General features: G+C 52.9%; 5 protein-coding genes across 11 annotated transcripts; 3 read left to right on the top strand and 2 right to left on the bottom strand.

The window, feature by feature from the left end:
- Window positions 1-543: 543 nt before the first annotated feature.
- On the bottom strand, window positions 544-8500 carry DHRS1 (dehydrogenase/reductase 1). Its single transcript, XM_082450010.1, has 9 exons — window positions 8217-8500; window positions 7588-7761; window positions 5861-6004; window positions 5638-5717; window positions 2606-2738; window positions 2146-2292; window positions 1532-1601; window positions 1117-1197; window positions 544-933 (listed from the first exon to the last, which is right to left on the bottom strand). The coding sequence occupies exons 2-9, from the start codon at window positions 7735-7737 to the stop codon at window positions 797-799; spliced, it is 942 nt and encodes a 313-aa protein (XP_082306136.1). The 5' UTR covers window positions 7738-7761; window positions 8217-8500; the 3' UTR covers window positions 544-796.
- Window positions 8501-8634: 134 nt separating this feature from the next.
- Window positions 8635-22168, top strand: NOP9 (NOP9 nucleolar protein). Of its 2 annotated transcripts, none has more exons than XM_082449992.1 (10): window positions 8635-8890; window positions 9105-9548; window positions 10607-10717; window positions 11295-11436; window positions 12185-12377; window positions 13016-13156; window positions 13567-13692; window positions 13858-14094; window positions 14308-14413; window positions 21853-22168. In XM_082449992.1, exons 1-10 carry the CDS (start codon window positions 8644-8646, stop codon window positions 22020-22022), a joined length of 1917 nt encoding a protein of 638 aa, XP_082306118.1. In that variant the 5' UTR covers window positions 8635-8643; the 3' UTR covers window positions 22023-22168. The 2 variants fall into 2 exon arrangements, with proteins under 2 accessions (XP_082306118.1, XP_082306119.1); XM_082449993.1 differs by lacking the exon at window positions 21853-22168 and adding an exon at window positions 14763-15046.
- On the bottom strand, window positions 14450-20371 carry CIDEB (cell death inducing DFFA like effector b). Of its 6 annotated transcripts, XM_082450041.1 has the most exons (7): window positions 19959-20231; window positions 19633-19705; window positions 18445-18564; window positions 17214-17358; window positions 16148-16297; window positions 15719-15909; window positions 15204-15570 (listed from the first exon to the last, which is right to left on the bottom strand). In XM_082450041.1, the coding sequence occupies exons 4-7, from the start codon at window positions 17343-17345 to the stop codon at window positions 15438-15440; spliced, it is 606 nt and encodes a 201-aa protein (XP_082306167.1). In that variant the 5' UTR covers window positions 17346-17358; window positions 18445-18564; window positions 19633-19705; window positions 19959-20231; the 3' UTR covers window positions 15204-15437. The 6 variants fall into 6 exon arrangements, with proteins under 6 accessions (XP_082306169.1, XP_082306167.1, XP_082306168.1 ...); XM_082450042.1 differs by lacking the exons at window positions 19633-19705; window positions 19959-20231 and adding an exon at window positions 20238-20371; XM_082450040.1 differs by lacking the exon at window positions 18445-18564.
- LTB4R (leukotriene B4 receptor) lies at window positions 17339-27063 on the top strand. Its single transcript, XM_082450004.1, is given in 5 exon segments — window positions 17339-17400; window positions 25498-25543; window positions 25546-25890; window positions 25893-26312; window positions 26315-27063. Coding segments are annotated over 4 exon segments (1062 nt in total). The 5' UTR covers window positions 17339-17400; window positions 25498-25506; the 3' UTR covers window positions 26575-27063.
- Window positions 20285-21859, top strand: LTB4R2 (leukotriene B4 receptor 2; the record flags this gene model as incomplete). The annotated part of the gene is made up of 1 exon (XM_082450005.1): window positions 20285-21859. One exon carries the CDS (start codon window positions 20285-20287, stop codon window positions 21350-21352), a length of 1068 nt encoding a protein of 355 aa, XP_082306131.1. The 3' UTR covers window positions 21353-21859.
- Window positions 27064-27665: the final 602 nt, after the last annotated feature.

Raw genomic sequence — 27665 nt, 5'->3', positions numbered from 1 at the left:
GACAGATCCCCCCCCCCAAGCAGGAAAGGCAGCCCTAAAGGGTTCTTGCAGTCAGTTCTTCAGAAAGCAGTTCAGGTGGTGCCATCCCAAGAGGGAGAATGTGAGTGTGTCGGTGCCATCAACTACTCTTCTGCCTCTCACTTGGATCTGGATAGTACTTTCCTCCCGAATTCCAGGAAATTGTAAACACCAGGGAGTTTGCCCTTCCTGGATTGGGCCTCACCCAGGGATCAGGCCCAGCTAGAAGGCAGCAGGCATCCCTGAAGAGATGGCGGAATGAGGGGGTGGGAAAGCAGTGAGGGACTGGGACGTGCCTGCTTCTGGCTGTGGAGGGACCCTGCTCCCCAGCTGCGGCATGGGAGCCAAAGGGCAGGTGCTCCTGAGATGGGCAGCTCTACAGGGAAGAGGAGGAACAGATGTGGAGGAAAGGGGCCTGTCCTGGGGATAGAGATCCTTGAGAACCTACACATTTTGCATACCATTAGGTCTTTCTCTCAAGTACTTAATACCTTCCTGAGCATAGAATCAGCACTTGAAAATAAGTTGAAGGAGAAACGAGACCTTTATTAGCCCCCAGAACATTTTTCAATATTAAGGCAAAAAGTAAAACGCAGGGGCAAGGAAGACCTGAAGAAGGACCTACAAAGGCCCCTAGGGCTCAACCAGGGCACATGGCAGAGGCCTTCTCTTCAGATCAAGGGTATGCAATAGGTAGGCGGGAAAGGAGGCCTTGTTCCACTGAGATAGGCCAACCACTCAGCCCAAAGGGAAGCAGAACTGTGTCAGGCCAGGAGGGTTAGAACTTGCTAGCATAGAGGGTCATAACCCACTTGGGCACTCGGAGGAAGCCAGGCAAGTAGGAGGCCAGCCAGCTCAGGCTGGAGACATGGGAGAGAGCGGAGCTCAAAGACAAATAGTCCTGGACGGGGCGGCCTGCGGACCACAGGAAAAGAAGGATTAGACCCTTGCTTCCCACTCCTCAGACACCCCCACCCCGGCTGAGGAGACTGAATGGAAGGTGAGGGAGGAAGGAACAGGGAGAGAGAGAGGGAGAAGGGGTGAGCCAGGAACAGAAGGAAGAGAGGTCCAGGCTGGCTGCTGGGCCAGAGCTCTTACCATCAACGTCCTGCAGGCCGTAGCGCCGCGCCAGGTCACAGGATGGCAGCACCTTCCCGCTTAGGCTCAGGATATTGGGGTCTGTGGGCACACAGACAGCTGAGACGGCCCGGGTGCGGCCCAGGGTGACAAGGCTTGGGCCCAATGGCACAGGGCACTACCGAGACAGGCTTAGGGACCCAGACTTGTTTCTCTCTGTTTCTAGGAAGGTTCCCGGGCCTCTGGCTCTTGGCCACATCTCCCAGGATCCAGTTCCTGAGGTTCCCATATCTCAAACTGGGCATCGGACCCTTTGGGTCTCCAGAAGCCAGAGAAAAGAAGGGTGTATTCCTGGCTCGGGACCCTGAACTGGCTGCCACCACCCTGCAGATCCTCCATGCCCTTTCCTGTTACCAGCTGCCCCCAACCTCTTCACCTGTTGCCAAGGCCACCACACATTTTCCACTCATTTCTGTGGTCTCCGCAGATGAGAAATGAAATCTGAACTGAAACACAGGGGCAGAGAAGCGAAGGGTTAATTTCCAAGAGCACTGCCCAAGTCCCTTCCCTGCTTTCAGCTTCTGTCCAGGAGACAGAGGCCCTCATCACTGCACCTGCAGGACTCAGCATCTCAGAAGGTACGGGAATCATTCCTCCCCACATCCAGTGAGCCCTGTACCCCAGTGGATCCCCAGGACCCACTGCCTTTCCTAAGTGGAAGGATGTGGGGTTGCCAATTATGTCTGGGCCTTCTAGATTAGTTCAGAGCATAGGTCAAGGGCATGGGCTTTGGAGCTGGATAATCTTTCCACTTATGGCACATGTGACCTTGAGCAAGTTTCTTAGCCTCCCTGAGTTTCAGTTTCCCCGTCTGTGAAATGGAGACACCGTCTCCCTTATAGGAGAAAAGGACCTAACGTGTGTCAGTGCTCAGCCCTGCGCCTGCCGCGACAAGCACCTGGGTATTTACTCTGTTGTTACTGTCTTGCCGTTGGGGATGGAGCGGCTGATACCCCCATTTTCTGCCACCCTCGCCCTCCCCTTGCCAACCTGCTCAACCAGGGGATCAGCAGTGTTCTCCTCCTTCATCATGTGCTCCTTCAGCAGTTCTGTCTGCACCAACCCTGGCCAAAGCGACACGTAGCTGACCCCGTGGCGCCGCAGCTCCCGGGCACAGTCAGCAGCCAGCCTGTCGCACTGCAGAGGGACAGAAGGCCAGGTGGGAGCCAGGGCACCTGGTCACGTCACCTCCCTCCCCTGCCTTCCCCGCTTCCACCGAGGATGCCCCAACCCCCTGGCCTTCCCAGGAGCCCTGTCTCAGCTGTCCACCTTCCCCAGTGCACTGCCTAGCCTGGCCAGCTGAGAGGAGCCCCGGCAAAGGAACCATCCGTGCAGGGGCAGAGGAAGAGGTGAGGGCCAGTCAGCCTCACCACTCTGACTACCGGGGACTGCCTCTCCTGAGCTATGGGTACCACGACTGTCCCCAACCCCCGTGCCAGTGGGTCCTCACCGCAGCTTTGCCCACGCCATAGGGGACGTTGAAGAAATACTGCAGCCCACCAGCGGAGGAGATGACCACGATGAGCCCCCGGCCAGCTGGTACCATCAGCCGTGCCCCATACACAGAGCACAAGTAGTGGCCTCTAGAAGGTGGGGCAAAGAAGAAGGAATGAACCACGTTCAGGGCTGTCTCGGCAAGTTTCTTCTGCCCCCTAATGGCTTCTGATCCAGGAGAAGGCTGCAAACCTGGTGAATCAAGGGCTTGAGGCCACATTCTGAGAGGGACACGGGTAAAATTAACCACCGAAGGTTAAGAAACGGCAATCTTTAGAAGACTGTAATGGAAGAAAAGCACTCTGTCATGACAGCAATAACAAAGCTAAAATAGCTCAGGGGATAAAACATAATAAATGTATAGGATCTACAAAGAAAAACTATAAAGTTCTGCTTAATACAAAAGAACAAGTACAGACATAATTTGTTTAGAAGAATCAACATGTAAAACATCAGTTCTACTTAAACTAATCCACAGATTCAGTCAATTTGAGTTATATCTCAATAAGACTTCTGGAGAAATCAACAAAACAATCTAAAGCTCAGTGAGAATAAATGTGTAAGAATAGCCAGGAAAATTCTGAAAAAGGAAGAGTAATATCATGTGGGTGAGGGGGATATGCTCCCCTCACCCCGCCAACCTGCGTTAAAATGCACAGTGACATAATAGTTAAAAAAATGCAGGACTGGCATGACAATACATAAGTAAGTCAATGAAACAAAATACTCAATAATTAATCCAAGTGTAAAGGAGAATTCAGCGAATTACAAACAGAACATTTCAAACCAACGGGGCGAGATGGACCACACAATAAATGGATTTGGAACAACTGGTCAGTTATTTAGTGGGTGGGATTGGTTCTCTACCTCATTTGTTTTAAAATGCATTCCCAAAATATTTGAATATAAAAAAATGAGTGCACAAAAGCACTAAAAGAAAGCATGACAATGTGTTCATAAACTTGAGGTAGGGAAAACTTGTTTCAGTATCACACCTAGATAGAAACATGCTTTCTTAACAGTAAGACATATATACATATAGAGATGTACAAATACATACATGTGTACACAATTAAGTACATATAGATAGCTGAGGAAAGCATACATGCAAACAATGAGTAATAAGTTGAGAAAGATATTTGTAAAACACACATCAAAGGAATCCATTGTACAAAGATCTCTTATAAATTGATGTGAAAAGAATAACTTAGTAACACAACTCACAAAAGAATCAAGAACCAATAAAAAATGAAAAAAAAAGCTCAACTTCACAAATAATAGAGAAGTGTAAATTAAAAAACACCTTCAGATATCTTTGGCCTATTAGAATGGCAAAACTTGCCTGACCTCGTGGTGTGATATTGTCTAGTATTATTGAGGACACGGGGAAACAGATATCCTCCTTCACTGTTGTGAGATTATAAATTGGTGGGGTCTTTTTAGAGGACAGTTTGATAATGCTTATTAGAATCTTTAAGAAGTCATATTTTTTGACCTAATTTTTTTCCACTGTTGCAACAGATAAGGGGTTAGGTAAATAAATTATGGTATCTCTTCCCAGTGGAATATTTAAATGAATGGTAGAATATATACTAGGCTATTAACAGTAGCTATATCTCAGGCAAAAGAGGAAGCGGTGGTGACTAGGGGAATAAGATTATACTGGTCTTCACAGTATATTTTAAAAAAATAACACACACATACCTGGTAACCAGAAAGAAATTTCTTTTGCATGGGAAACAGGACCCTCCAAATGAAAACAAGTAGAGTATGGTATCAAAAGGAAGCCCAGCCCCAGGCAACGCAGAGGAAAAGCACAGTAAGTGTGAATGTGTGTGTGGGAGGTGAAAGGAGGTGTTGGTGCACTTCCAGGAGGCTCACAGAGTGACCTTCACCTTGGAGAATTCATCATGGCTCCAGGTCTGAGGTCCAGGCCTTTGCTTCACAGGCTCAAAACCCTGACCAGCAGGAGATGAGAGTGTGGAAGGCCCCTCTCTCTGGAGGGCTAAGGATATGGGTGTTGCCAACTTCTAGCCCTTTGGGTTTTCTTTTCTTTTTTTGGCCACGCCATGCAGCATGCAGGATCTTAGTTCCCCAACCAGGGATTGAACCCGCGCCCCCTGCAGTGGAAGCGTGGAGTCTTAACCACTGGACTGCCAGGGAAGTCCGGGTTTTCTTTTCTTGATTCTTGGCTGACCATCCCCCTCTGTCCTCACAACCTTTATTCCACTTTGGAAATGACAAGTGGATTCTAATCCTGCTTCCCTGGGATTGCCACTAGAAGCCGTGAGTGTCCTTAGACGCTTTAGAAGTAGATTTGCATATAATCTCTTGGTGACTCCCACAGGTGGCTCATCACATCCATGCAGTGTAGTTTCTGAGAGGGTACCCTCTTTCCAACAATAAACGCAGACCTAACTGATGTATGTCATGCTGGGTGAACTCTGAATGCTGTGTTTCATCTCACTCCTTTGCCAGATGTATGTGTAACCCCATGACACCCCTGCCCTCCCAACCTGGACTTGGGAGTACCCTTGCCGGTGGGTCTGAAGTGAAGAGGGAAAGGCTAAGATAGCTGGCACTCATTCTTCCTTATTGACCTTCTTCTGATCTAAAACAAAACAATTTCTTCCTCTAGCCATCTTCGGAAATACTGACTACAGGTGGCATGCTTTACTGAGGGAAAGAGGCTCCCTTCTGGGTCATGCATTTGGATGGGCTGAAAATGAGGCAGGAGGGAGGGCAAGGGCAAATTCAGATGAAAATTACTGACAGAAACAAGGCAAAAGTTGACATTCTTAGGTACAGATTCACCTGGATTAAACTTCTTTAGAAGTTAGTAGACAAATGGGACAGAAGGGAGCAGAAAGAGACAAGATCAGAGGGAAGAGGAGAGGGCACATGGGGAAACGTCTGGGCCCTCAGCTTGGATGAGTGAGTGAGGGGAGCCCAGGCCCTTAGCGGGCTGGCAGGGGAGGCACCTACTACCTGAGTCCGACGTTGTTGATATCATCCCAGATGGAGGCGGGGCTTTCCCAGAATGCCTTTTTAGTGTTGTTCAGGATCGCCTGGAAGACAGGGAGAGTCGTGAATAGGACGCTTCGAAGGCAGGAAGGGGCTGGGTAATGGAAGGGATAATGAGTGGGGATGAGGACTCAGGTCAGAGGGAAAGGTCAGGAGTGTGGAGCTGGGGTCAAAGTTCAAAGAGCACCTGGACCCCAGCATAGGCGTTGTTGACCAGCACATCCAGACGCCCCTGCTGTTCTCGATCCACTTGCTCAAACAGGCTTCGCACTTCACTCTCCTGGCTTGAATCACACACCACCGGCACACACCGGCCCCCTCGGGATTGTGCCTGGAGGGGGTTAGAGAGGATATGACCTTCCCATCGAACATAGTATGAGACATAACACAGCTCCCCTCAACTCCCAGCGTGGGAGCTGAGAAGGCAATCATAGGACTCACAGCCAGCAGCTGAAGGAACATGGTGGGCAATACTGCCCTCTGGTGCCTGTTTGAGGAGTTTCAGGAATGCTAGGTCCTATCATTGTAGAGTAAGGTGGATGGGGATCCCAGGTTTAAAATCTACAGACATTTACGGAGGCCTACCATGTGCAAGGCACTGTACTCTGCATGTGGAGGATGAGGGACAAACAAGGCTTGGAGGCTGCTCTTTTTTTTTTTTTTTTTTTAAATTTATTTATTTAATTTATTTTATTTTTGGCTGTGTTGGGTCTTTGTTGTTGCGCGCAGGCTTTCTCTAGTTGTGGCGAGCGGGGGCTACTCTTCCTTGCGGTGCGCGGGCTTCTCATTGCGGTGGCCTCTCCTGTTGCGGAGCGTGGGCTCTAGGTGTGCGGGCTTCAGTAGTTGTGGCTCGCGGGCTCTAGAGCACAGGCTCAGTAGTTGTGGCACACGGGCTTAGTTGCTCTGTGGCATGTGGGATCTCCCCGGACCAGGGCTCGAACCCATGTCCCCTGCATTGGCAGGCGGATTCTTAACCACTGCACCACCAGGGAAGCCCTTGGAGGCTGCTCTTGAGAAATGAGTATCTATCTTTTTCCTCATTCTTGGTCATTTCCATTTCACGTGCCCTTAGCTCCCACTCTTCACCACTCATGTGGAATCCCGACTTAAAATCACAGCCCTCTTACCCTCACTCCACCAACACTTCTGCCTAGTAAATGAGAAATCAAAGCTCTCAGACATGAACTATCTCTACTTCCTGTTCTGCCTCACCCTCTACAAATGTGCCCCCATCCTCTAACTTCAGATAAAGAATACCTTATTCAAGAACAATCATCATATTCTCCAGATCCATGCTCTGGGTCCCACCCTCTGACCTCCCTGCCTAACTGCTCACCCATATTCCCAGTGCATTCTGGGCACACTTATCACTTACCATATTTATATTAATTACTTTTATCACTTACCATATTCATATTAATTACTTTTATCACTTACTGTATTCACATTACATTGAAATGATCCGTTTTTGCCTTAGACTTCCTGCTGGACTCTCTTTTAAAAGCAGAAATTATGTCTTACTAATTTAGGTAACCCCAGTGCTTCACCCAATGCCTAGCATATCAAACACACCCCAGTATTTATTTAACTGAAATTCAGTAGAAAAGTCAAGTGAAAATGTAGAAGTCAATAAAGTCTTAACAAAAACAAAGAAAAAGCACAGGTCCACAACTCTTAAGATGCAACTCCAAAATCCCTGAAGCTCTCAAACAGAAAGTTTTTTCATAAAATTCACTCAGTGGCAAAATATGACCTGATCTGAAGTTACTTATGGGGTTTACTTATCCCACTTTGAGTAAAAATGTTCATGTTTACTGAGGAATATTTTGGTTTCAGGTAAGAGGTTAAGAGGACTGCTTAATGGGAAGGGCTCCCTGAGGTGGTTTCTGTCCCTGGGATCCCAGAAGCACTCACCTCCTGAGCAGTGGCCTGCAGCGTGTCCAGATGGCGGCCAGTGATGTAAACTGTGGCACCTGCTTGGCAGAGCTGCAAAGCGATGCCCCGGCCAATACCCCTGGAAGCACCAGTAACCACGCACACTTGGCCCTTCATGGGAGCTGGCATGACTCACAAGCGAAAGGATTAAATCTGTGGAAGCAAGGACTTGCTCTGAGGGAAGCAGAGAGGGGACCTTGACAGTGATAGGAAGGGGAGCCAAGGCTGAGATCCTTTGATGGGAGAGAAATTTCAGAAGGGGATAACCAGTGCAGGGCCCAGGACAAGGCTGGTTGTCCCTTTCGGGAGGCCAAGGAGTGAAGAAGGGGAATAACTAGTGCAGGCCCCAGGACATGGCTGGTTGTAACTTTTGGGAGGCCAAGTAGTGAAGAAGTGGGGCTGTCCAGGAGGGCCACCTACTGAGACTTTCTGAGTGGGGCTGACTGGGTGGGGGACTGTAGCGGGACGGTCCCTCTCAGTGCGTCCACGGGGAGTCCTGAGCTCTCTGGAGCTCTGGCCGCTGGTCCGGAGGCGAGACTTCCGGGTCGGGAGTAGGCGCGAGGCCAAGGGACCCCGAGCCCGAAGTGGAGGGAGCTCGCGCCCCTTACCTGCCACCTGTGCTGCCGCTGGAGTTCTCGCGCCGCCTCGCTCGCAAAGTTCTCGAAATCGAGGACTTTAATTTTGGCCGCGAGAGCGGGACGAGGTGACAACAACGGGGTCAGAGTACGAGGCTGGGGTGGAAGTCAGCGTTCTGACCCAGTTTCCGCTGGCGACGCGGAGGGGAGGGTCAAAGAGTACCCCGCGGGTCCGGGGCAGTTACCGGTGGGGGCCAGGACTGGCAAGCGAGAGCAGGGCAATCCTGAGACTCAGCCAAGCCCGCCCCGGGGCGGTAGTCGCGGGGCTATGACGTGTAACGCGGCGCCCCGAGCGCGCGGGCGTGGCTAAACTCTGCCCGGCCCCGGCCAGCACCCGACTGCGTGAGGTTCACCCTGCGGCTAAGGAAGCTTTCGCTGGCGGAGAGGCGCCGAAACACTCATGGGGCTGGGTCCGCGCTCCCCCCACCAGGCGGGGCGCCGGTTCCCAGCTGGCGGCAAAAGAGGGCGCGGAGCCAAGGGCTCGGGGCGCCCCCCACCAGGCCGCCAGCGACAACCCTGCCCGCCTCCGGATGGGCGCTCCGAGCCGCCTCCGGATGCGCACCCTCACCTGAGCCCAGAAGCTCTGGGGTATTTCCGCCGGGCGCTCTCCGCGCTGAAAGAGGTCCCCGAGACGGGAGAAGAACGAGGTAGGGAGCAACTTTGGGGTGGGATCAAGGGAGGCACTTATTTGGGCATAAAATCCAGGACCGGTAAGGACATTTTCGTGGATCCCCAGGGTGTGAGGACTTAGTTTCATCTCCTATATCCCCTTCCTCCCTCCCCACCCCTTGGTTAAGTGATGGAACATAACCGTAGCCTCCTCTCATTCTCTTTAATATATTTCTTTTCTTGTTTTTCCAGAGCTGATGGTGCACAATGTTTTGAAAGAAGTGGAGGCTCAGGCCCTAGCCTTGGCCACAAACAGGGCTGGTAGTGAGATGCTGCAGGAACTGTTGGGGTTCAGTCCCCTGAAACCGCTGTGTCGAGTATGGGCTGCTCTGCGGCCCAACTTGCGCTTTGTGGCCTGTCATCGATGTGGGGTCCATGTATTGCAAAGTGCTTTGCTGCAGCTGCCTCGATTGCTAGGGAGCCCTGCAGAGGAGGAGGAGGAGGAGGATGGGAAGGATGGTCATTTGGAGACCCTGGAGGAGCTGGGCCTGGGACTAGCCGCTGAGGTGTGTGATGATTTTCTTTTCTACTGTGGAGACACACATGGCAGCTTCGTGGTCAGAACTTTGCTGCAGGTATTGGGAGGGACTCTTCTGGAGTCTGAGAGAGGCAGGCACCGTGGCTCCCAGTTACCTGGTAAGTATTACAGGAAAGGGATATGGACCCAGAGGGAAGGAGAGTTTAGGAAGTTCAGAAGGAGAGAATAAGCAGAAGATTTCTTCATGACCTTGAAGAATTAGCAGAGAAATTAGGTCAGGGATAGCAGGCCAAAGATTAGTGTGTGTAGAGGCCCAGAGGTGAGGATGCATAGGTGTGTTTAGGGAACAGCTGTTAGAAGAATGGGGGCAAGTGGAAGAGATGATTCTCTTGAGCATTGCGTTTCAAACTTTTTTTTAACCAGAACTCACAGTATGGAAAAGTTTTTTAAACATGACTCGACATACATATGTGTATATATACACATACTGGATTCAAGCAAAAGGTCAGGAAACAATACCCTTACTACATGCAACCCACTCTGATATTTTCTTTCCCCCTTTTTTTTTTTTGCTGTGCCACACGCGGCTTGTGGGATCTTAGTTCCTCGACCAGGCATCAAACCTGTGCCCCGTGCAGTGGAAGCTTGGAGCCCTAACCACTGGACCGCCAGGGAATTCCCTCCATTTTCATTTTATTTTGTGTGTTACATTAAAAAAATGCTTGGACTTCCCTGGAGGTCCAGTGATTGAGAATCCGCGCTTTCACTGCAGGGGGCGCAGGTTCGATCTCTGGTTGGGGAAATAAGATCCCACAGGCCATGCAGTGCGGCCAAAAAAAGAAAAAAAAGCTTGTTGAGACCCACTAGATTGATTTCATAATACACTCCTAGGCAGCGGACCTACAGTTTGAAAAACACTGGGAAATAAGATAGTTTAGGTGAGGCCTGATTTTGGAACACCTCGAATTCCTGACTGAGGAGTTTGGACTATCTCCTATGGACCATGGGGGAGCTGGTTGAAGTTTCTTAGAAAAATTAAAACGGAAATGTAGTCTCAGTTCAGTCATCCAGATGAGACGAGACATTGAGTTGTACCAGTTGAGTTGTATGTGTTCTGCATCTCCAAGCCGAATCCTTGTTCAACTATGGAATTATTCTTCCTCCTGGATGGCAGTTTGTGATCTCACCACTGCATACGTTCTTGATCTTCCTTCAGAAGCACAAAGGGCCCCATATCGGGAATGTAAGGCAACCGATTTCGAGGTCCCTGAAACCTTCTTGAATTGTCTTCAGAACCTGAGCTCCTGCTTTCTGAAGGACATTGCTGGTAAGGAGGGAAATAGGAGGAAATCTAGGATCTTCTTTTTTGGAGGTGATTATCATCAAACAAGGCTCTTTTTTCTTTTTTTAATAATATCCAGATTTTAATTTATTAATTAATTAATTAATTTATTTTTGGCTGTGTTGGGTCTTCGTTTCTGTGCGAGGGCTTTCTCCAGCTGCGGCAAGCGGGGGCCACTCTTCATCACAGTGCGCGGGCCTCTCACTATCATGGCCTCTCTTGTTGCGGAGCACAGGCTCCAGACGCGCAGGCTCAGTAGTTGTGGCTCATGGGCCTGTCACTCCGCGGCATGTGGGATCTTCCCAGACCAGGGCTCGAACCCGTGTCCCCTGCATTAGCAGGCAGATTCTCAACCACTGTGCCACCAGGGAAGCCCAAGGCTCTTATTTTGATCAGTCTTATCCCTCTTTTTTTCAAATCTTATCTGGTTTGATGTTGTAAAGGCCCTATGTAGACCATTTGTGTCCATAGTCCCTTGAACCTTGTTGCCTGAGGTCAGAGGTTTTACAGGTTGTCTGGATTTTGGGAAAGCCGCTTTTATTATTTCTGCCCTCCCCCACAGTGTTTATCACTGACAAGATCTCCAGCTTCTGCCTTCAAGTGGCCTTACAGATCTTACACCGCAAGCTGCCCCAGTTTTGTGCCCACCTCTGCAATGCTGTGATGGGCTACCTGAGTAGCCGCAATTCCTCAGCAGATGGCAGGTATGGACAGGGCCTCAGGATTGACCAAGGTGGTGGGCTGTGTGAAATGAATGACATGATGTAGGTATTTTGTTTGTTTGTTTTAAAAGACAAAGGTTTTCATTCTGTGTATGTATGTGTGTACATATGTATATATATGAAATATATATATCAGATATATACATGAGATATATATATGAGATATATATGTATATAGCCGTGTTATTTTTTTGTCCAGTTTCACTGAGATATAATTGACATACAGCACTGTGTAAGTTTAAGGTGTGCAGCATGATTTGACTGACTTACCTCACAAAACAATGACCACAATAAGTTTAGTGAACATCCATCATCTCATTTACATACAAAGTTAAAGAAGTAGGAAAAAAATTTTTTTTCCTTGTAATGGGAACTCTTAACAACTTGCATGTAAAACATACAATAGTGTTAGTTATATTTATCTTGTTATACGTTACATCCTTAGTATTTATCTTATAACTGGAAGTTTGTACCTTTGACCGCCTTGCGCCAATTCCCCCTCCCGCCAGGGCCCCTGCCTCTGGTAAACACAAATCTGATCTCTTTTCCTATAAGTTTGTTTGTTTTTGAAGTATAATTGACCTACAACGCTGTATTAGTTCCTGTCACACAACGTGATGATTTGCTATTTCAGTACACTTCAAAATGATCACCATGGTAAGTCCAGTGATGTGGTTATTTTGGATGAAGTGAAGTGGAGACTATCTGATCACCCCCTCCTCGTCCCCAGTCCCCTACTGCTATTTCTGCGCGATCAGACGAGCTCCAGACTCCTGGAGCAGGTGCTGCTGGTGTCGGAGCCCCCACAGCTCCAGAGCCTCTTTGAGGATCACTTCCAAGGACAGCTGCAGACCCTGGCTGCACATCCTATTGCTAACTTCCCTTTGCAGCGTTTCCTGGATGCTGTCACCACTCCCGAGCTGGTGAGTCAGGAACTTGGCTGAGTCTGTGTCTGTTAGTTCTTGTTCATTGGGACTTGCTTTATTGTATGCCTGCTTCTGTATTTTCAGCAGTGTGCTGGCCGTTCCCCTTGAGAAGTTATTCCTGGAGGCTTCCCAGAGCTTAGGGTGAAGGTGCCTTCTTCCCAGAAAGGATTTGCTTTGGCTTCTCTCAGGTGCCAGTGCCAGCAGGGGACTGGCGTAATTCAAGTTCTCAGCCTGCGCTTCCGTGGCTCGCTCAGTCTCTGGGTACTTGGCTACAAATCCATATGAGCACTGGAGCTGCTGTCGTAGCTTCTCATTTCCTTTGCTGCTTAGTGCCAAGGCATGCTTCCCTGGGATCTCATGGGTTGAGATCTAGGGTAGAAGGGGAGGTTTAATTCTAGTCCTTCCTTATCCTGAGAGTATGGCCATTTACAATCCCCTCCCCATGGGAGGCCACACCTCTAAGACTGCCCCTTTGTTCTGGACCTTCCTTATCCGTCCAAACCAAAGTCCTGTTATTGGCAATGCTTTTATGTTTTATCTAGCATGTTCAGTTGTTTTTGGCAGGAAGATTTCTCTGAATAACTCAGCCCACTGTTACCAGAATGCCAGATTCTTTAACCCATGTTTCCCCTCAGCTGTCCCCCGTGTTTGAGGAGCTAAGCCCTGCCCTGGAAGCTGTGCTGGCTCAGGGTCACCCAGGGGTAGTCATTGCCCTGGTCGGGGCCTGCCACAGAGTTGGGATCCACCAAGCCCAGGTCCTACAGCTGTTGTTGGAGGTGAGTGGTGGTTACCCGCAACCCATTTATGCCCTCAGTTCAAATTCCACCTGCTAGGACTTAGCTAATCTTCAGTCGTTGTATCTGTGGACCCAAGAGGTCTAGTGCCCAGGGAGTTCACAGATACAGGGGGAAATGAAGCCAAAACCATCTCATGGCCCTGGAATGAGAATTGTCTCCCAGGACAGAGAGAGAAGTTTTAAGGAATAAATATTTATTCAGTCCCTGCTACATATATGGAGGCTGTGGATACAGCAAGGCAGATGAGATCCTGTCCGCATGCAGCTTATGTTCTTGTGGAGTTAGGCATTCTCATCTGTCCTGAATGCTTTCCCCTGTCTGGGAAGTCGAGGTTAGGGATGAATTAGTTGAGGTTAGTTCTCAGTTTCATGTTTTGTCTTCCCTTCTAGGCGTTCCACTGTGCAGAGCCCTCTTCCCGGCAAGTGGCCTGTGTGCCTCTCTTTGCCACTTTGATGACTTATGAGGTGTACTATGGACTGGTGGAGGAGGAGGGGGCAGTGCCCGCGGAGCACCAGGTGAGGTAGGGGAGAGGCCAAACCTGTGACTAACTGGGGACCAGGCCTCCCAGGGCTTAGGAAGCCCCTCACCACTGAGGTGAGGGTGGTGAGATCTCTGGCTTCATCCAAGTGAAGGTGGCAGTTTGGTGGCTGCCTCCTAATTCCCTGTCTCTGTCCTTCCAGGTAGAAATGGCCACCGCCAGGGACCTGGGGGAAGTGACAGTCCTTGGGTCTCTACTGCTCCAGCATTTACTGCACTTCTCCAGTCCTGGTCTTATACTTCGAAGTTTGGGCGCCTTGACAGGACCACAGCTTCTGACTCTGGCCCAGAGCCCTGCTGGTTCCCATGTGCTTGATGCTGTCCTGACCAGCCCCTCTGTGACACGCAAGCAGCGCCGCCGGGTGCTGAAGACCCTAAAGGTTAGATTTCTGGCTTCTGCTTTGACTCCTCTGCCATCCTCCATTTAGAGAATGTGAGCTTCCCCCAGGACTGTCCTTTGGAGTCCCAGAGAGGATATGTAGTTCCTAGACTGCTTCACCTCAGCCTCTTAACTTCAGCCCTCACGCCCACCCCCACCCAACACACTTCTGTGGACTGCCCTAGAGGGCCCTACCTTGCTTGTCTCAATGCAGGGACAATATGTGGCTCTGGCCTGTAGTCGCCACGGCAGCCGTGTGCTTGATGCCATCTGGAGTGGGGCAGCCTTGGGGGCCCGGAAGGAAATTGCTGCTGAGCTGGGTGAGTACCAGCACCGATCTTGGACCTTTCCAAATGTTCCCTTTCCTCACTCTAAAGAGCTGGGTGGCTGGGAATGGACCTAAATTAAGCAGAGACTTCAGTTCCAAAGGGTGGTCTTGGCCATGGCTTCTTGGCAGTCTGCTCTCCCCGGCCACTCGGCGGACGGTGCAGCCCTGTGCTCCCACCCCTCCTCCTGACTTCTCTTCTTTGGACAGTGGGGTGTTAACTCTATCCTGAGGCAGACCCAGGGTTCCAAAAAAATGGAGGGACCTTCACCCCAAGTAGAGTCTCTTCAAGGATGGGTGGGTGACTGCATGGTGATACTGAACATGAATGGTTCCCTTTGCAGGGCCGCGGAACCAGGAGCTGATAAGGGACCCTTTTGGCCACCATGTAGCTCGAAACGTGGCCCTGACTACCTTCCTGAAGCGGCGAGAGGCTTGGGAACAGCAGCAGGGGGCGGTGGCCAAGCGGAGGCGGGCCTTGAACTCAATACTTGAAGACTAAGGCCTTTGGATCTGGGACTGGGTGTTGATGGGGCAGGGGGAAACGGAGTATCTATCCTGTCCTGTTCCTAGTTTAAATTGGAGTCAAAAGTCTTATTGATAAACATTTTTATATTTTTACTGGAAACACCTTTGTTATTTTGGGGGGGAAGGGTACAAAGAAATAGAGATCTCAAGGTGAAGTTAGAGAGGGCTCTCTTCAGGGCACTGGGGAGCTTAGGGACAGGAGGGGAGTGGTAAGGACCTCTAGATGTAGCAGCAATCAGGGTGGGATCCAGATGCAGGGTAAGTGGGAGGCTGGAAAGATGGCTAGGAATGGATAGTATTCTTCAGCAATGGGTATAGGCTGGGGTGGAAGGCGTTAGGCTGATGGGCCTGTCACTATGGGATCAGAAGACTGGGGAAAACAAGCGAGTTAGTGAGCCTGCACTGTGTGTAGGCCCCAAACTTGACGCTGTCACAGTCCTTACAGTCTGTCTCTTGGAATGAGTCTAGGGGCAGAAGCTCAGAGCCCCTTCTCAGTAGGGTTGGAGGCGACCCTGCCGCTGCCACCGCTCAGTCCCTTCCACTGCATGACGAAGGGTGGAGGAAATTCCCAGCAGCATGTGGCCCAGGCCTTGCAGCAGTGCGGAGGCCCATCGGAGGAGCTCCCTGAAGGGCAGAGACAAGAGGAAGTCACGGGGTGGGGGAACCTGGGAGGAGGCCACAGGCTGGGGTCTGGGGGTTTTCCACAGGGGAGCTAACAGGGTAGGGGAGTGCAGCTGTAGGGATGGGGAACTGTGACATGTTGGTCTCTGACCTGAGTATTTTCTTTGGGCCGAGTCCTTGAATGTCACAGCTCATGGAGTAGAGCCCGTAGAACGTGGCTTTGATGTTCAGGCTGCCAAAGAGGTCTCGAGGGTTTTGCTTGTACACATCGAAGGTGATGCGGGCGATGTCCTTGCTGTGCTTGGGCTTCTCCCGGCCCAGGCCATACGACAGCACCCCACCCTGTAGGGCCCCCCCATCGGTGCAATGGACCCTCACATACTGACACCCACCACTAATCCCCGTCAGCACTGGGACAGACCCACCCTTGCCTGGACTGTTGGTCCGCTATAAGGAGTCATCGACAACTCCTCACCTCTCCCATCGCCTCTGCCCCCAAGATCAGGGTTAGGCAGCAGAAGAGGCTCGGGAGAGACAGAAAGGGTCAGTGGCCTAAGCAGCCCCAGTGTGGGCCTCTCACCCTGCTGGGGCTCCAGCTCTGTCCCAACTCCAGCACCATCAGGCATGTGTCATCCTCCAACAGCTGGAAGAAGTCCTCGCTGTCCACTGTGGTCCCATCCTCCTCCAGCACCAGTGTTAGCACTCCACTCAGCATCAGAGTCTCCAGTGCCTGCCCAGTGGCAAGAAGTAGGAGGGAAGGGGCAGAGCTTATCCCATGCCCCTTCCCCGTCCAGCTGCCCGGCACCCAACGGTTGACCCTAGATGCTGATTGATATCCCAACTCTCCTTCCCGGTGCTTTGCCATCCCTTCTAATGGCTCTAGCTCACGGTGTTCTTTAGTTGTTGGGGGACCCTCACTAGGGGCTGTCCTTTTCCTATTTGTTCCTGCTTTGCTCCTACCATGTCACTGTCATCTCTCTCAGCTTCCCTCCAAGCCATGCCTACTGGTTAGGAATTGAAAAGCTAGCCAGTTTCTCTTGAATGGGTATAGGCATTATGCTGACGGGGCCTGTCACGATGGGGTCTTATCTCCAGTGTCCCACCTCACTCTCCCCGACCCTCACAGAGTTCTTCAGAACTATTTTCAGTAATAATAACTTTTAACCTTTTTGAGTCTTCACTAGTGTCAAGTATCTATGTAGCACTTTACATACATTATTCGCTTTTACTCCTTTCAGCAGCCCTAGGAGGTAGTTGTATTACTGTTCCCTTTTTACAGATGAAGAAACTGAGGTTTTGATAGGCTGAATAACTTCCCAAGTTTCGACACTAGGAAGCGGCAGAATCAGGATTTGAATTTGATCTGTCATACAAATTGCCGTTCCATACTGAGTTCTGAAATCTATCCCTTCAACCCTGTCTACCCCTTTCCCGCCCCCAAAGAAAAGCCCACTCCTTGGGGGAAAAAAAAAGTGCATTGAGTCAAATGCAGCCGAAGCCACTGGGCTCACCCCACTGCTTTCAGCTCTCAGAGGGAGGGGCACCCATGTAGCCGCAGCCCTTCCTGCTCGTTACTCCAAGCTCATGCTCTTCCCTAGCCCCTTGGCTGCCCCTGCTCTTGGAACCCAGGGACTTGGCCCACTCACCTTGTTTAGCAGTTCCCGGCGGGTGGCAGCTGTCAGGCCTTTCCGGGTGGCGCGCTTGTGATCACAGACACGGAAAGGTCGCCGGGGTGGTGGAGCCGAGGTCCAGACCTTACGGCCCAAATCGGAGCTCATACTGGATACTGACCTGCGAGGTGGGAAGAAAGGTCAAGAAGGAGTGAGGGGTTTGGTGAGTGCAGCGGGGGTGATGGGTGTGGGATAGCTGGAGCGTTAGGGAAGTTGGGAGGGAGGGATCTAGGTGTGCAGATTAAAGTAGCTCGGGGAGAGAGGGAGAGACCAAGGACTGGGGGTGGGGGCAGTTCAGGAGCTGGACAAGCCCACTGTGAAAAGGGGCAGGGAGGGGAAGGGGTACAAATTCGAAAGTTTTCTAGGGTCTGAAAGCAGCTTTGTCACCCTGCCTATATCCCCAGAGCTGGAGAGTGGAGAGAAGGGTTAGAAATCACCTGAGCAGGCCGCTGGGGTCCAGGGCAGAGAGGTACTCCATGGTGGAGGGAAGGAGCAGGAGAGTTGCCTCTCCCGGGAGTTCTGGGCTGGGTGGTTCTCCACGGGGTTGGAGCTGAAGTGGTGGTGTTTTCTGTTACGGAGCTGGGATCTCAGCCCCAGCGAGGTGGGGTATGAGTCAAGCCCGGACTCTGGCCCCCCTGCCTGGCCAGCGAGAAGGGCAAAGTCCAAGGGGAGGGAGGAGGGGAAGGGCCAAGTGGGGTCGTGGAGGAAGGATCGAGGCCCAGATATGTCCAGCAAAAGCCATGGAAGTTTGTGTGTGTGTCTCTGGTGGCAGCGTGTGATGTGAGGGTAAATGGGAACTATGTAATTGGATGGAATGTGATCTCCGGTGTGTTTCTTTATATCGAGGTAATTTCTAGGGCCAATTTCTTCTGGCTCCCAATCTGTGTGAAGCTGGTTATGTGATTTGCTCTGTATGTGCTGCCACCTACTGAAAAAGCCATGAACTGCAGCTTTAGGAACAGGGAGGCCGTGCTGAGGATGGGCAGGGCTTGGAGAAAACAGGACACCTCCAGGCAGTGCGCCTGGGTGGGGTGCGAGGGGAGGATGGGTCTTGATCCATGGATCCAGAATCACCAGGATCCTGTCTGGGACCCTGGCCTTCCTGCTTTCATGCTCTTCCCTCTGTGGGCTAGGGGAGGGGCTGGCTCAACACTTCTCTTCAGAAGAACTGCCTGCTTCAGCTGCACTGGATTAGTCATTCTCTCACCTTTCTCCATTGGCCACTTTATAGGCATGAAGGAGATGTGGATGGCGGAAGAGGGGATGGGTCCTTTGATGGCATCAGGACTTTAGCATTCGGTGCCCCGTGTCCCATCTCTGATTTCAGCTGCAGTTGTGATGAACAGTTGTGAGGAAGCTCAGACTCTCACTGTCAGTGAATCCCTCACATGAGCATAAGTCTCTCTGATTTCCTGCCCAGGAGTCTTATCTGAAGCTGTAGCAGCCCACTCAGCCCCCTGACAAGTACAGGCTGCAAGTGTGTATAAGGGCATTAATGCCTCTAGGACAACGCTTAAACAATGGGGAATGTGAGCTGGCCATAAACGCCCATCTTCTGTCTTTCTGGAAGTTATTTTGTGCACTCAGAGGTTCCTGATGCCCACTGAATATTGGAACTCAATAACACACTCTTACTGGCTTTCCTCTTCCCTCTCTTCCCCTGCTCCCTCACTCCTGCTTCCCGACCTGACCCCCCAAATACAAGATTACCTGTACCCATGCCCTCGACTCAGGCTCTGCTTTGGAGGGAACCCAAACTGAGACAAGACTGGTGTCCTGGCTCCCAAGAAACCCCCTTCTGGCTGTTGACTGGGCAGAAGCCTTTTTTCCCTTTCCCTAAATTTCATCAATCTACCAAATTTCTTCCTTTCCAAGCTTTGCCCAACCTCACGACCTAGAGAAATAAGTCTCTACACTGTGCCCTTTCCTTTTTCCTTGCGTTGTATCCTGGTGCAGCCTGGCAGTGTGGCCTCTTCATGGCTGTGAGTTAGGACTCCTCAACCAGGCTATAAGCCCCTCACCCTTCCATGCATCTCCCATTCCGCCCGGAACTTAGCCCATGCTTTACACTGAAAGCTGTCATTGACAGCCCACTGAGAGCTGTGAGGGCGGAATGACTGGGGCAGGGTCCCAGGCAAGAGGTGAGAGGGGTAGGTAGGAAGCTGAGGAAAAAGGGGGCTCAGCAGGGTCAGGAGTCTGAAAACAGGCAAAGGTAGAGCAGCTGGGGGAATGAGGAGTTGGGACGCCTTCTCTGCTGAGTGCAGGCAAGAGCGGCCAGACAGCATAAGAGCTGCAGGGTGGGAGGACTGGGACCAGAGGGTGGGGGGCAGGGGGTGGGGAGGGATGAGCGCAGAAGCAGGACCCAGGGGCAGGATCCGGCAGTGTCCCTACTCACCCACACGACCAGGGGACCTTATCTGCACCCCTTCAGCTTATCCTGTTTCCTGGGGAGGCGGGCTCTCACACGCCTGGACATGTTAGTGATGGGAAGCAGCAGGGTGAGGGAGGGGCCCCAGGAAAGGCCCGAGAGGAGCCCCACCTTGTCCCTCCCTGTTTTCGCCTCACCCTCTGCCAACCTGACAGGCACAGGACAGGATTAGGCACCTGGCCCACTGCTCCTTTGCCTTTGGGCTTCCCCAGGCCCCTGGAGGGCCCCCAACCCTGCTCGCTCCCAGCTGGGTAAGTAGATCTGCCCATGAGACCATACTCCCTTCCACTCACTTTTGCCCTGAGGTATAGGCAACAGGGCTGGACGAAGAAGGAGAGGCCAGGTTAGGAGGGTGGAAGGTGGAGGCAGTGACAGCCTGGGAGTCAGGACTGGGGAGGTCAGCTGACCCAGAGCAGAGGATTTGGGTTCCAGGAAGCAGTGTTTGAGCTGAGGCTGGGGTCCTGGAGGAGGAGACAGAAGCTCCCAGACAGAAGAGAGGCAGGCTGCAGAGGAGTGAGGGAGGCACAGTCCCTTCTCACTGGCATCAGGCGTAACGTGGGCCTTTGCCCCACCTGAAAGTGCTCCATGGCTCCTTCCAGCCTCCCGTAGGCGCCTAAGGATGTCGGTCTGCTACGGTCCCCCGGGGAACGAGACGCTGCTGAGCTGGAAGACCTCGCGGGTCACAAGCACGGCCTTCCTGCTGCTGGCGGCGCTACTGGGGCTGCCTGGCAACGGCTTCGTGGTGTGGAGCTTGGCGGGCTGGCGGCCCGCACGGGGGCGACCGCTGGCGGCCACGCTCGTGCTGCACCTGGCGCTGGCCGACGGCTCGGTGCTGCTGCTCACGCCGCTCTTCGTGACCTTCCTGACCCGGCAGGCTTGGCCGCTGGGCCAGGCGGGCTGCAAGGCCGTGTACTACGTGTGCGCGCTCAGCATGTACGCCAGCGTGCTGCTCACCAGCCTGCTCAGCCTGCAGCGCTGCCTCGCCGTCACTCGTCCCTTCCTGGCGCCCCGGCTGCGCAGCCCGGCCCTGGCCCGCCGCCTGCTGCTGGCCGTCTGGCTGGCCGCCCTGGTGCTCGCCAGCCCGGCCGCCGTCTACCGCCACCTCTGGGCGGACCGCGTGTGCCAGCTGTGCCACCCGTCGCCCGCCCACGCCGCCGCCCACCTGAGCCTGGAGACCCTGACCGCCTTCGTGCTGCCCTTCGGGCTGGTGCTCGGCTGCTACGGCGTGACGCTGGCGCGGCTGCGGGGCACCCGCTGGGGCGGCAGGCGGCAAGGGGCGCGGGTGGGCCGGCTGGTGGGCGCCATCGTGCTGGCCTTCGGCTTGCTCTGGGCCCCCTACCACGCTGTCAACGTGCTGCAGGTGCTCGCCGCGCTGGCTCCGCCCGAAGGAGCCTTGGCGAGGCTGGGCGGGGCGAGCCAGGCGGCGCGAGCCGGAACCACGGCTCTGGCCTTCTTCAGCTCCAGCGTCAACCCGCTGCTCTACCTCTTCACCTCCGGGGATCTACTGACCCGGGCGGGTCCCCGCTTCCTCACGCGGCTCTTTGAGGGCTCCGGAGAGGCCCGAGGGGTCGACCACTCTAGGGAGGGGACCGTGGAGCTCCGAGCTACCCCTCGGCTCAAAGTGCTGGGGCAGGGCCGTGGCAATGGAGACCCTGGGGGCGGGGCGGAGAAGGACAGTCAGGGATGAGACCCTTGACGTCAAACCCTACAACCGGGCCTGCTCTTCCCTATCCCTTTCCATCGCCTTCCAGAACTCAGGGAACCACTCTGGACGGTTTGGGGATCCTTCTCTGACCATAGTTTGGATCTGTCTGGGCAGAATTATCCTACATCTGGGGCAGGCCCAGGTTCCTCAAACTGAGGGACTATGAGTGGTGGTGGTCCGTGTTACAGAGTATCATGTACTTGCAGGTTGGCATGTGCCCAGGTGCCAGAGCTGCTTACTCGTTGCCAGAAGCTATTGTGAAATACACTGGGTGGCCGTTATGTTGCAGCAAAAATAGAAATGAGACTTTTCTGATAAGCAAGGAAAATAAGCAAACAATGAACAGGCTGGGGAAACAGCATAAACAGGCCTGAAAGAGTTAAGCAATCTTGGTTACTCTTTAGCTGTTACTACTAACAAACACTTGTAGCTAGACTTGTCCTTCACAAAGCTAAGCAAAGCTAATTACTCTGATTCCATAGGAATTATACTCTGCACCTGGCATTCTTCTCCCCCTACACTCTCTCACAGCATTAAAAGAAGGTCACGTGCCAATAACTTCAAGGACACCAGACCCGGTTGCCTGTTGCTAGCTGTGGCCGTTTTAAAATATTGCAAGAAGAAGAAGAATGCAAAACCTTCACCACTTTGATCCTTATCACTTACCCTGGACTTCGAGTTCCACCTATAAGACCCTCTGTAATCCCCCAGGAGAGGGGGAGCACAGTTCTTGAGGCGCTAGCCTACTGTGTTTCCCTCTTGCCTGGCCAAAGGAATAAAGCTACTCTTTTCTATTTCCTCCAGACTTTGTCTCCGTATTTCTATTCGGCATTGGTGGACAGGGAGCCAAGCTTTTGGCAACAATTACACGATGGCTTAAGCATGCTCCCTCCAGCGGTTCATCATACCTGAGTGATACCGAAGTCACCTAGTTCCCTGCTGGGTCAGGCCAAGGCTGGGCAATGCCAGCCTTCGGTGGCATCATGACCTGTCCTCCCCAGCCCAGGTGGCCTGGTTCCCCCAAGCCAACCCATAGAACCGCTTTGGAAATAAAGAGAGAAAGAGGAAGGAAAGGTATGAGTGCTTGGATGAGGGGTGGTGATGGGATCCATTCTTTGGGGTCTGTTAGAGCTGAGTGGAGAGGAAACTGGCTCTGGAAGGGGAAAGTCAATCTGTGGGGTTTGAAAGGAAAGTTTTCTTGTCTGTCTTGTGGTTGGTACAGTGGGGGAGGGGCCGTGGGAGTCTGAGACTTACCTTCTTTGAATCTAAGTCTCCCTGCAAAGGTCACCTGACTCAAAAAGGAGCCCAGGAACAGGCATTCACTCACCCAGGGGCCCTCTGGGGGCTGGGGATGATGGGTATGGGGAGTGGTGTGGATATCTGGAAGACAGGAGGAATTTTTCAGGGAGGTGCCACCTCTCCTTTCTCTCTTTCTCCTCTTTGCCAAGTCTTGACTCCTCCCAAGACTGCTAGCTGTTCCTCATCTCCCCCAGTACTGCTCAGCCCCCATCTTTTGGAATCTTTCTATCTCTAGGTCTCAAAATTGTTCTGGATCCTGACACTTTTGAGTTCGGGGATGTAGGATGGGGTCCTTTTTAGGGGATGTCTGTGTGCACACACGTGTGGTCACCATGGTGACCAACCCATCCCCGTTTGCCCAGGACTTTCTCAGTTTTAGCACTGAAAGTCTCTTGTCCCAGCCCCCTCAGTCTGTGGCAAACTTAGATGGTTGTTTACCTGAGAGGTCACCCTGACCATCACCCTGGTTCTGCTTTAGTGACTGTTCACACCACCCAGGCAGAGCCCAAGAGAGAGAGCAAAGGAAATCCAGTTCTCAGGGTCACATCAGGGCCACCAAAACTGGGGTTGGGATGGAGCTCCGGACCTGGGGGACAGAGAGTATGCCTAGAATGTCTAGTCTAGGGCAGAGGAAGACAGGCCATTGAGAGAAATGGAGGTGGGGAGCAGTTTGGGAGAGGTGGCAAAGACAACCCAGTTCCTGTCAGAAGGGACTTCTGATTGACCCTGGAGCTCTGAGCTGGAAGCTTCTATCCCCAAACACCAACTTCATGGGCTTCTTCCTGTCCTCGCGCACTGGGGCAGAGGCTCCCCAACTTCTGTTACACACTCCCCTTCTCACACACCCTCTGTGGTCAGAAAGCCCTTCCTCAACTCTGTCTTCAGTTCTTGCTGCGGTTTCAGCCCATTTCTTTTCGCCATATCCTCTGCCTGATAACTGCTGGGTCAACTCTGCTCTGGCTTTTCTCAAAGCAGGAAAGGTAGGGGCACTACAGAGGATAAGGGACCTCAATGACCACCATTACACTGTGCATCTTTCCTGAGAAGAGGCAGACTTGGAAGGGAAGCAGGAAGGCTCATGGTCAGATGGAAGATAAGACTTTTTGGTTCTTAGCTTCGCAGGAGAGTTCAAGAGGAGACTGTCCTCATTCCAGGGGGCCGGAAGAGTGACCCTTCTGGGGGCTGTTCCCCTTTCCACATTCCTGGTTTCCCCTCTTGGCAGGGCAGGCATAAGGCATCACTGCCCTCACTCCCTCATGTCTGCTCCCTGTGTTCACCTCTGCTTTCTCTGTGTGTCTAAGGTGGGACAGAACAGTCAGCTGTGGGAAGGTAGGAAAGAGGTGGTGCTGACTTCCTTGCCCAGCGCCCAGATCTTGGGTCCAAATTCATGTGGCAGGGTAGCCACATGGGCAAACACAAGGCAGGTGGTTCGGGAAGGGGAAGAAATTGTCATTCTGTGTGATACTAGAGAGACCATTTGGACTTTGGCTTCTACCAAAGAGAATGGAGATCGACCTAGAATGGAACTAGTTCTTTTAAGTGAGGAGAGGGATAGGGGTGCTGGAAGAGGGTCCTCTCCCCCAAATCCCGGTCATGGCTTGAATCCAAGCCAAACACAGAATGCTGTCCTCTTTGACGTCACCTGAGCCAAACCCAGAACCTAGCCACGGTGTCAACCTACACTTCCTATTAATCTAAAAATCGACATCGTTCACAGAAAATATAAAGATACCCAACATTCTGACCTCTCAATCTGAGTCCATTTCCCCTCTCTGGCTTCCTTCCCTCCTTCTCCTGTATGACGCAATTTATTATTTTGTTCAATTCTTCAGTCTAGACCTGCATGTGAGGCCACACCCCAGCCTACTCACCCCCTCACCCCTCTTTCCTCTCTCACTGCCCCTTCCGGGGCTCTTCTTTTCTGGCCCCACCCCTGAGGAGTCTTCCTCCCAGCTGGGCTCTTCTGGAACATGAAGAATATTCCACCTCATCTAGTGAAGGGAGGGGGTAGGAGTTTCCACCCCACCCTCAGGAAGATGTGTCTTCTCCCTCCCCTGCTCTGTGGTACTTCCTCTCTGGCTGACTTAGCTGATAGAACCTGGACCCCAGGCCAGGCCCCTGGCACTGGGACAGATCTGGGGATAGGCTACACCACTCTGTTCTCACCCTGGGATTGACACCAGCTTCCAACCAGTGCTCGGCAAAGCCTTAAGTAAGTTTCCTGGGAGTAGGGGAGGCGGGGCGGGGGGCAGTGTGAAGCCATAAGAGAAGGTCCAAAGGAATTTCCAAAGAAAGCCTGACCAGTGGTAAAATGACTTGGGAGGACTTAGTCTTGTCTCCTATCTACGAAATCCTCCCCATCCCTGTTATTCTTGGTGGGCCCTGGGCATCTCTTGGGCGAGTAGGTAGGTGGTTGGAAGAAGTCAGTGGGACTGAAGGGCTGAGGGCCTGGTGGGGGGAAAAGGAGCTAGCCTTTTGAGGGGTGCAGCATTGGTAAGGAAAGTCCCCACTTTGGTTCTGGGTTTCAGGGTCTCCTGAGGGAAGGAGGCTGAAGGGTCTGGAAATACTGCTTCTGCTGTTGCTATATATTTTGCAATTGGGTCTGTGGGCAGGAAGGGGCCCTGTGGCCCAGTGAGGAAATTAGTCTTTCTACTCAGCCAGATCCCCTTAAGACAGGTCAGTTGGCAGTGATGAGGGCAGTATACTGCGGAGGTGCATCTGATGCTGCTGGTCTTGGAGACAGAGTAGAATACCCAGGCTAGGTGTGTCCAGGGTGTCAGGAAACCCTTGTCCCTTCCCTCATGTGCGTGTCCGCCCTCGCTCTCCAGGTCCTTGCAATGGCCACGAGCACTACATCTCCTGAAGCACCTCCTCACCAGGTGTCATGTTCATGTCTCTGCTGGTTATCATCGTACCGTCAGTGGCACTGGCTGTGGGGCTGCCTGGCAACAGCTTTGTGGTGTGGCGCATCCTGGTAAAGATGCGGAAGCGCTCTGTCACTGCCCTGCTGGTGCTACACTTGGCCCTGGCCGACTTGGCCGTATTGCTCACTGCCCCCTTTTTCCTCTACTACACGGCCCAAGGCACCTGGACTTTTGGACTGGCTGGCTGCCGCCTGTTCCACTATGTCTGCGGGGTCAGCATGTATGCCAGCGTCCTGCTTATCACGGCCATGAGCCTGGACCGCTCGCTGGCGGTGGCCCTCCTCTCTGCGTCCCAGAAACTCGCACCAAGACGGTTGCCTGGCGGGCGCTAGGAGGCATCTGGGTGGTGTCTGTCCTGCTGGCCACGCCCGTCATCTTGTACCGCAAGGTGACGCTGGGACCGGACAACAGGAGCCTGATCTGCTTCCCGAAGTACCCCAGTGAAGCACATAGGGCTTTCCATCTGTTCTTCGAGGTGGTCACCGGCTTCCTGCTGCCCTTCCTGGCCGTGGTGGCCAGCTACTCCGACATCTGGCGCCGGCTGCGGGTCCGGCGCTTCCGCCGCAGCCGCTGCACCGGCCGCCTGCTGGCCTTTATCATCCTGGCCTTCGCTGCCTTCTGGCTGCCCTACCACGTGGTGAACCTGGCCGAGGCGCTCCGCGCGCTGGCGGGCAAGACAATGGGGTCCGGGCCCGAGAGTCAGCGGCTGCACCTGGCCCGCAAGCGCTCATAACGCTGGCCTTCCTGAGCAGCAGCGTGAACCCCGTGCTGTACGCATGCGCCGCCGGCGGCCTGCTGCGCTCGGCCGGCATCGCCCTCGTCGCCAAGCTGTTGGAGGGCACTGGCTCCGAGGCGTCCAGCAGCCGCCGCGGTGGCACCCTGGCCCAGACGGTGAGGGGCGCCCCCGCCTCTCCCGAACCTGGCCCCGCCGAGAGCCTCACTGCCTCCACCAACCCTCTGGAGCGAAGCGAAGTCAACTAGGCCTGCGGGGTGGCGGCAGCGGAAGGACGCTCGCTTTCCTCCTGGGGGAATACGCCCACGCTGGCCTGACCCAATTCTTCAACCTCCTCTTACCCAGATGGCGGGTGGAGCGGAAGAGAGGGAGGGGAAGGGCAAGTCAGGGCAGAGTGGGAGCCTGGCCCCCACGGGCAGCTTTGCAATTAAAACTGAAGTCTGAAACTGGGTCAACCCTGTGTGTGGGGCATGTGTATTATGGCGGACTCTGGTGCTCCTGGTTGCCCTTATGGGTGTCCTTCTCAGTAGCTGAGAGGCACATCCTTTAGTTTCCCATGATTTTCAGTTTTGGAAGAGACACAGACATAGAAATCAGACCTCCTTCCCTCACTGCTTCTGAGGCAGGTGGTCTGCAGATCATACTGAGAACAACACAGGGCTGCAGACCCCTGAAGGAGCTGGCCAAGGAAGACCACCCATGTGGGCTCATCACTCCAGACTCTCCGACCCAGCGGACCTTCACTCCCTGACCAGCGGACCTTCACTCCCTGACTTAGCTAACCTTCTGAGAACACTTAGCACTGCTGTGAGGTGTTTGCCCTGAAGGCTGTGATGGGTATCTTTATTAGCAGGACTCCAACTTCCTACCAGTAATCTTTGTCCTCTCAGTGGGAGATGTCCTAGGGGGTGGCTTGCCTTCCCTCTGTCTCCCAAGAAGGCCTCACTTGAGAACCAAGTCATCAGATCTTATCCCCTAGAGTTCTGCACATCAGCATTCTGCCAGCCCCTAAAACGCTCTGGTGCAGGCTGGAGCTGAGGGCCCTCTGTGATGTGGTCACCCTCAGGAAATGAAGATTTGCAGAAGTGAGAAGGTTGAGTCATTCTTTCCTAGGGATGACTGTTGTCTTGGAGAGTCTTGGACTGGCTCTGTTCTGACAGCATTTTAAGAAGATGGTAGGGGCTTCGCTGGTGGTGCAGTGGTTAAGAATCTGCCTGCCAATGCAGGGGACACGGGTTTGAGCCCTGGTCCGGGAAGATCCCACATGCCACGGAGCAACTAAGCCCGTGCGCTACAACTACTGAGCCTGCACTCTAGAGCCCGCGAGCCACAACTACCG

The sequence above is a fragment of the Balaenoptera physalus genome (genome assembly GCF_965194825.1).
Source record: "Balaenoptera physalus genome assembly, chromosome: 2".
Classification (NCBI taxonomy): Eukaryota; Metazoa; Chordata; class Mammalia; order Artiodactyla; family Balaenopteridae; genus Balaenoptera; species Balaenoptera physalus.
The sequence above is the reverse complement of the archived record's forward strand: the minus strand, read 5'-3'. Positions and strand labels throughout refer to the sequence as shown.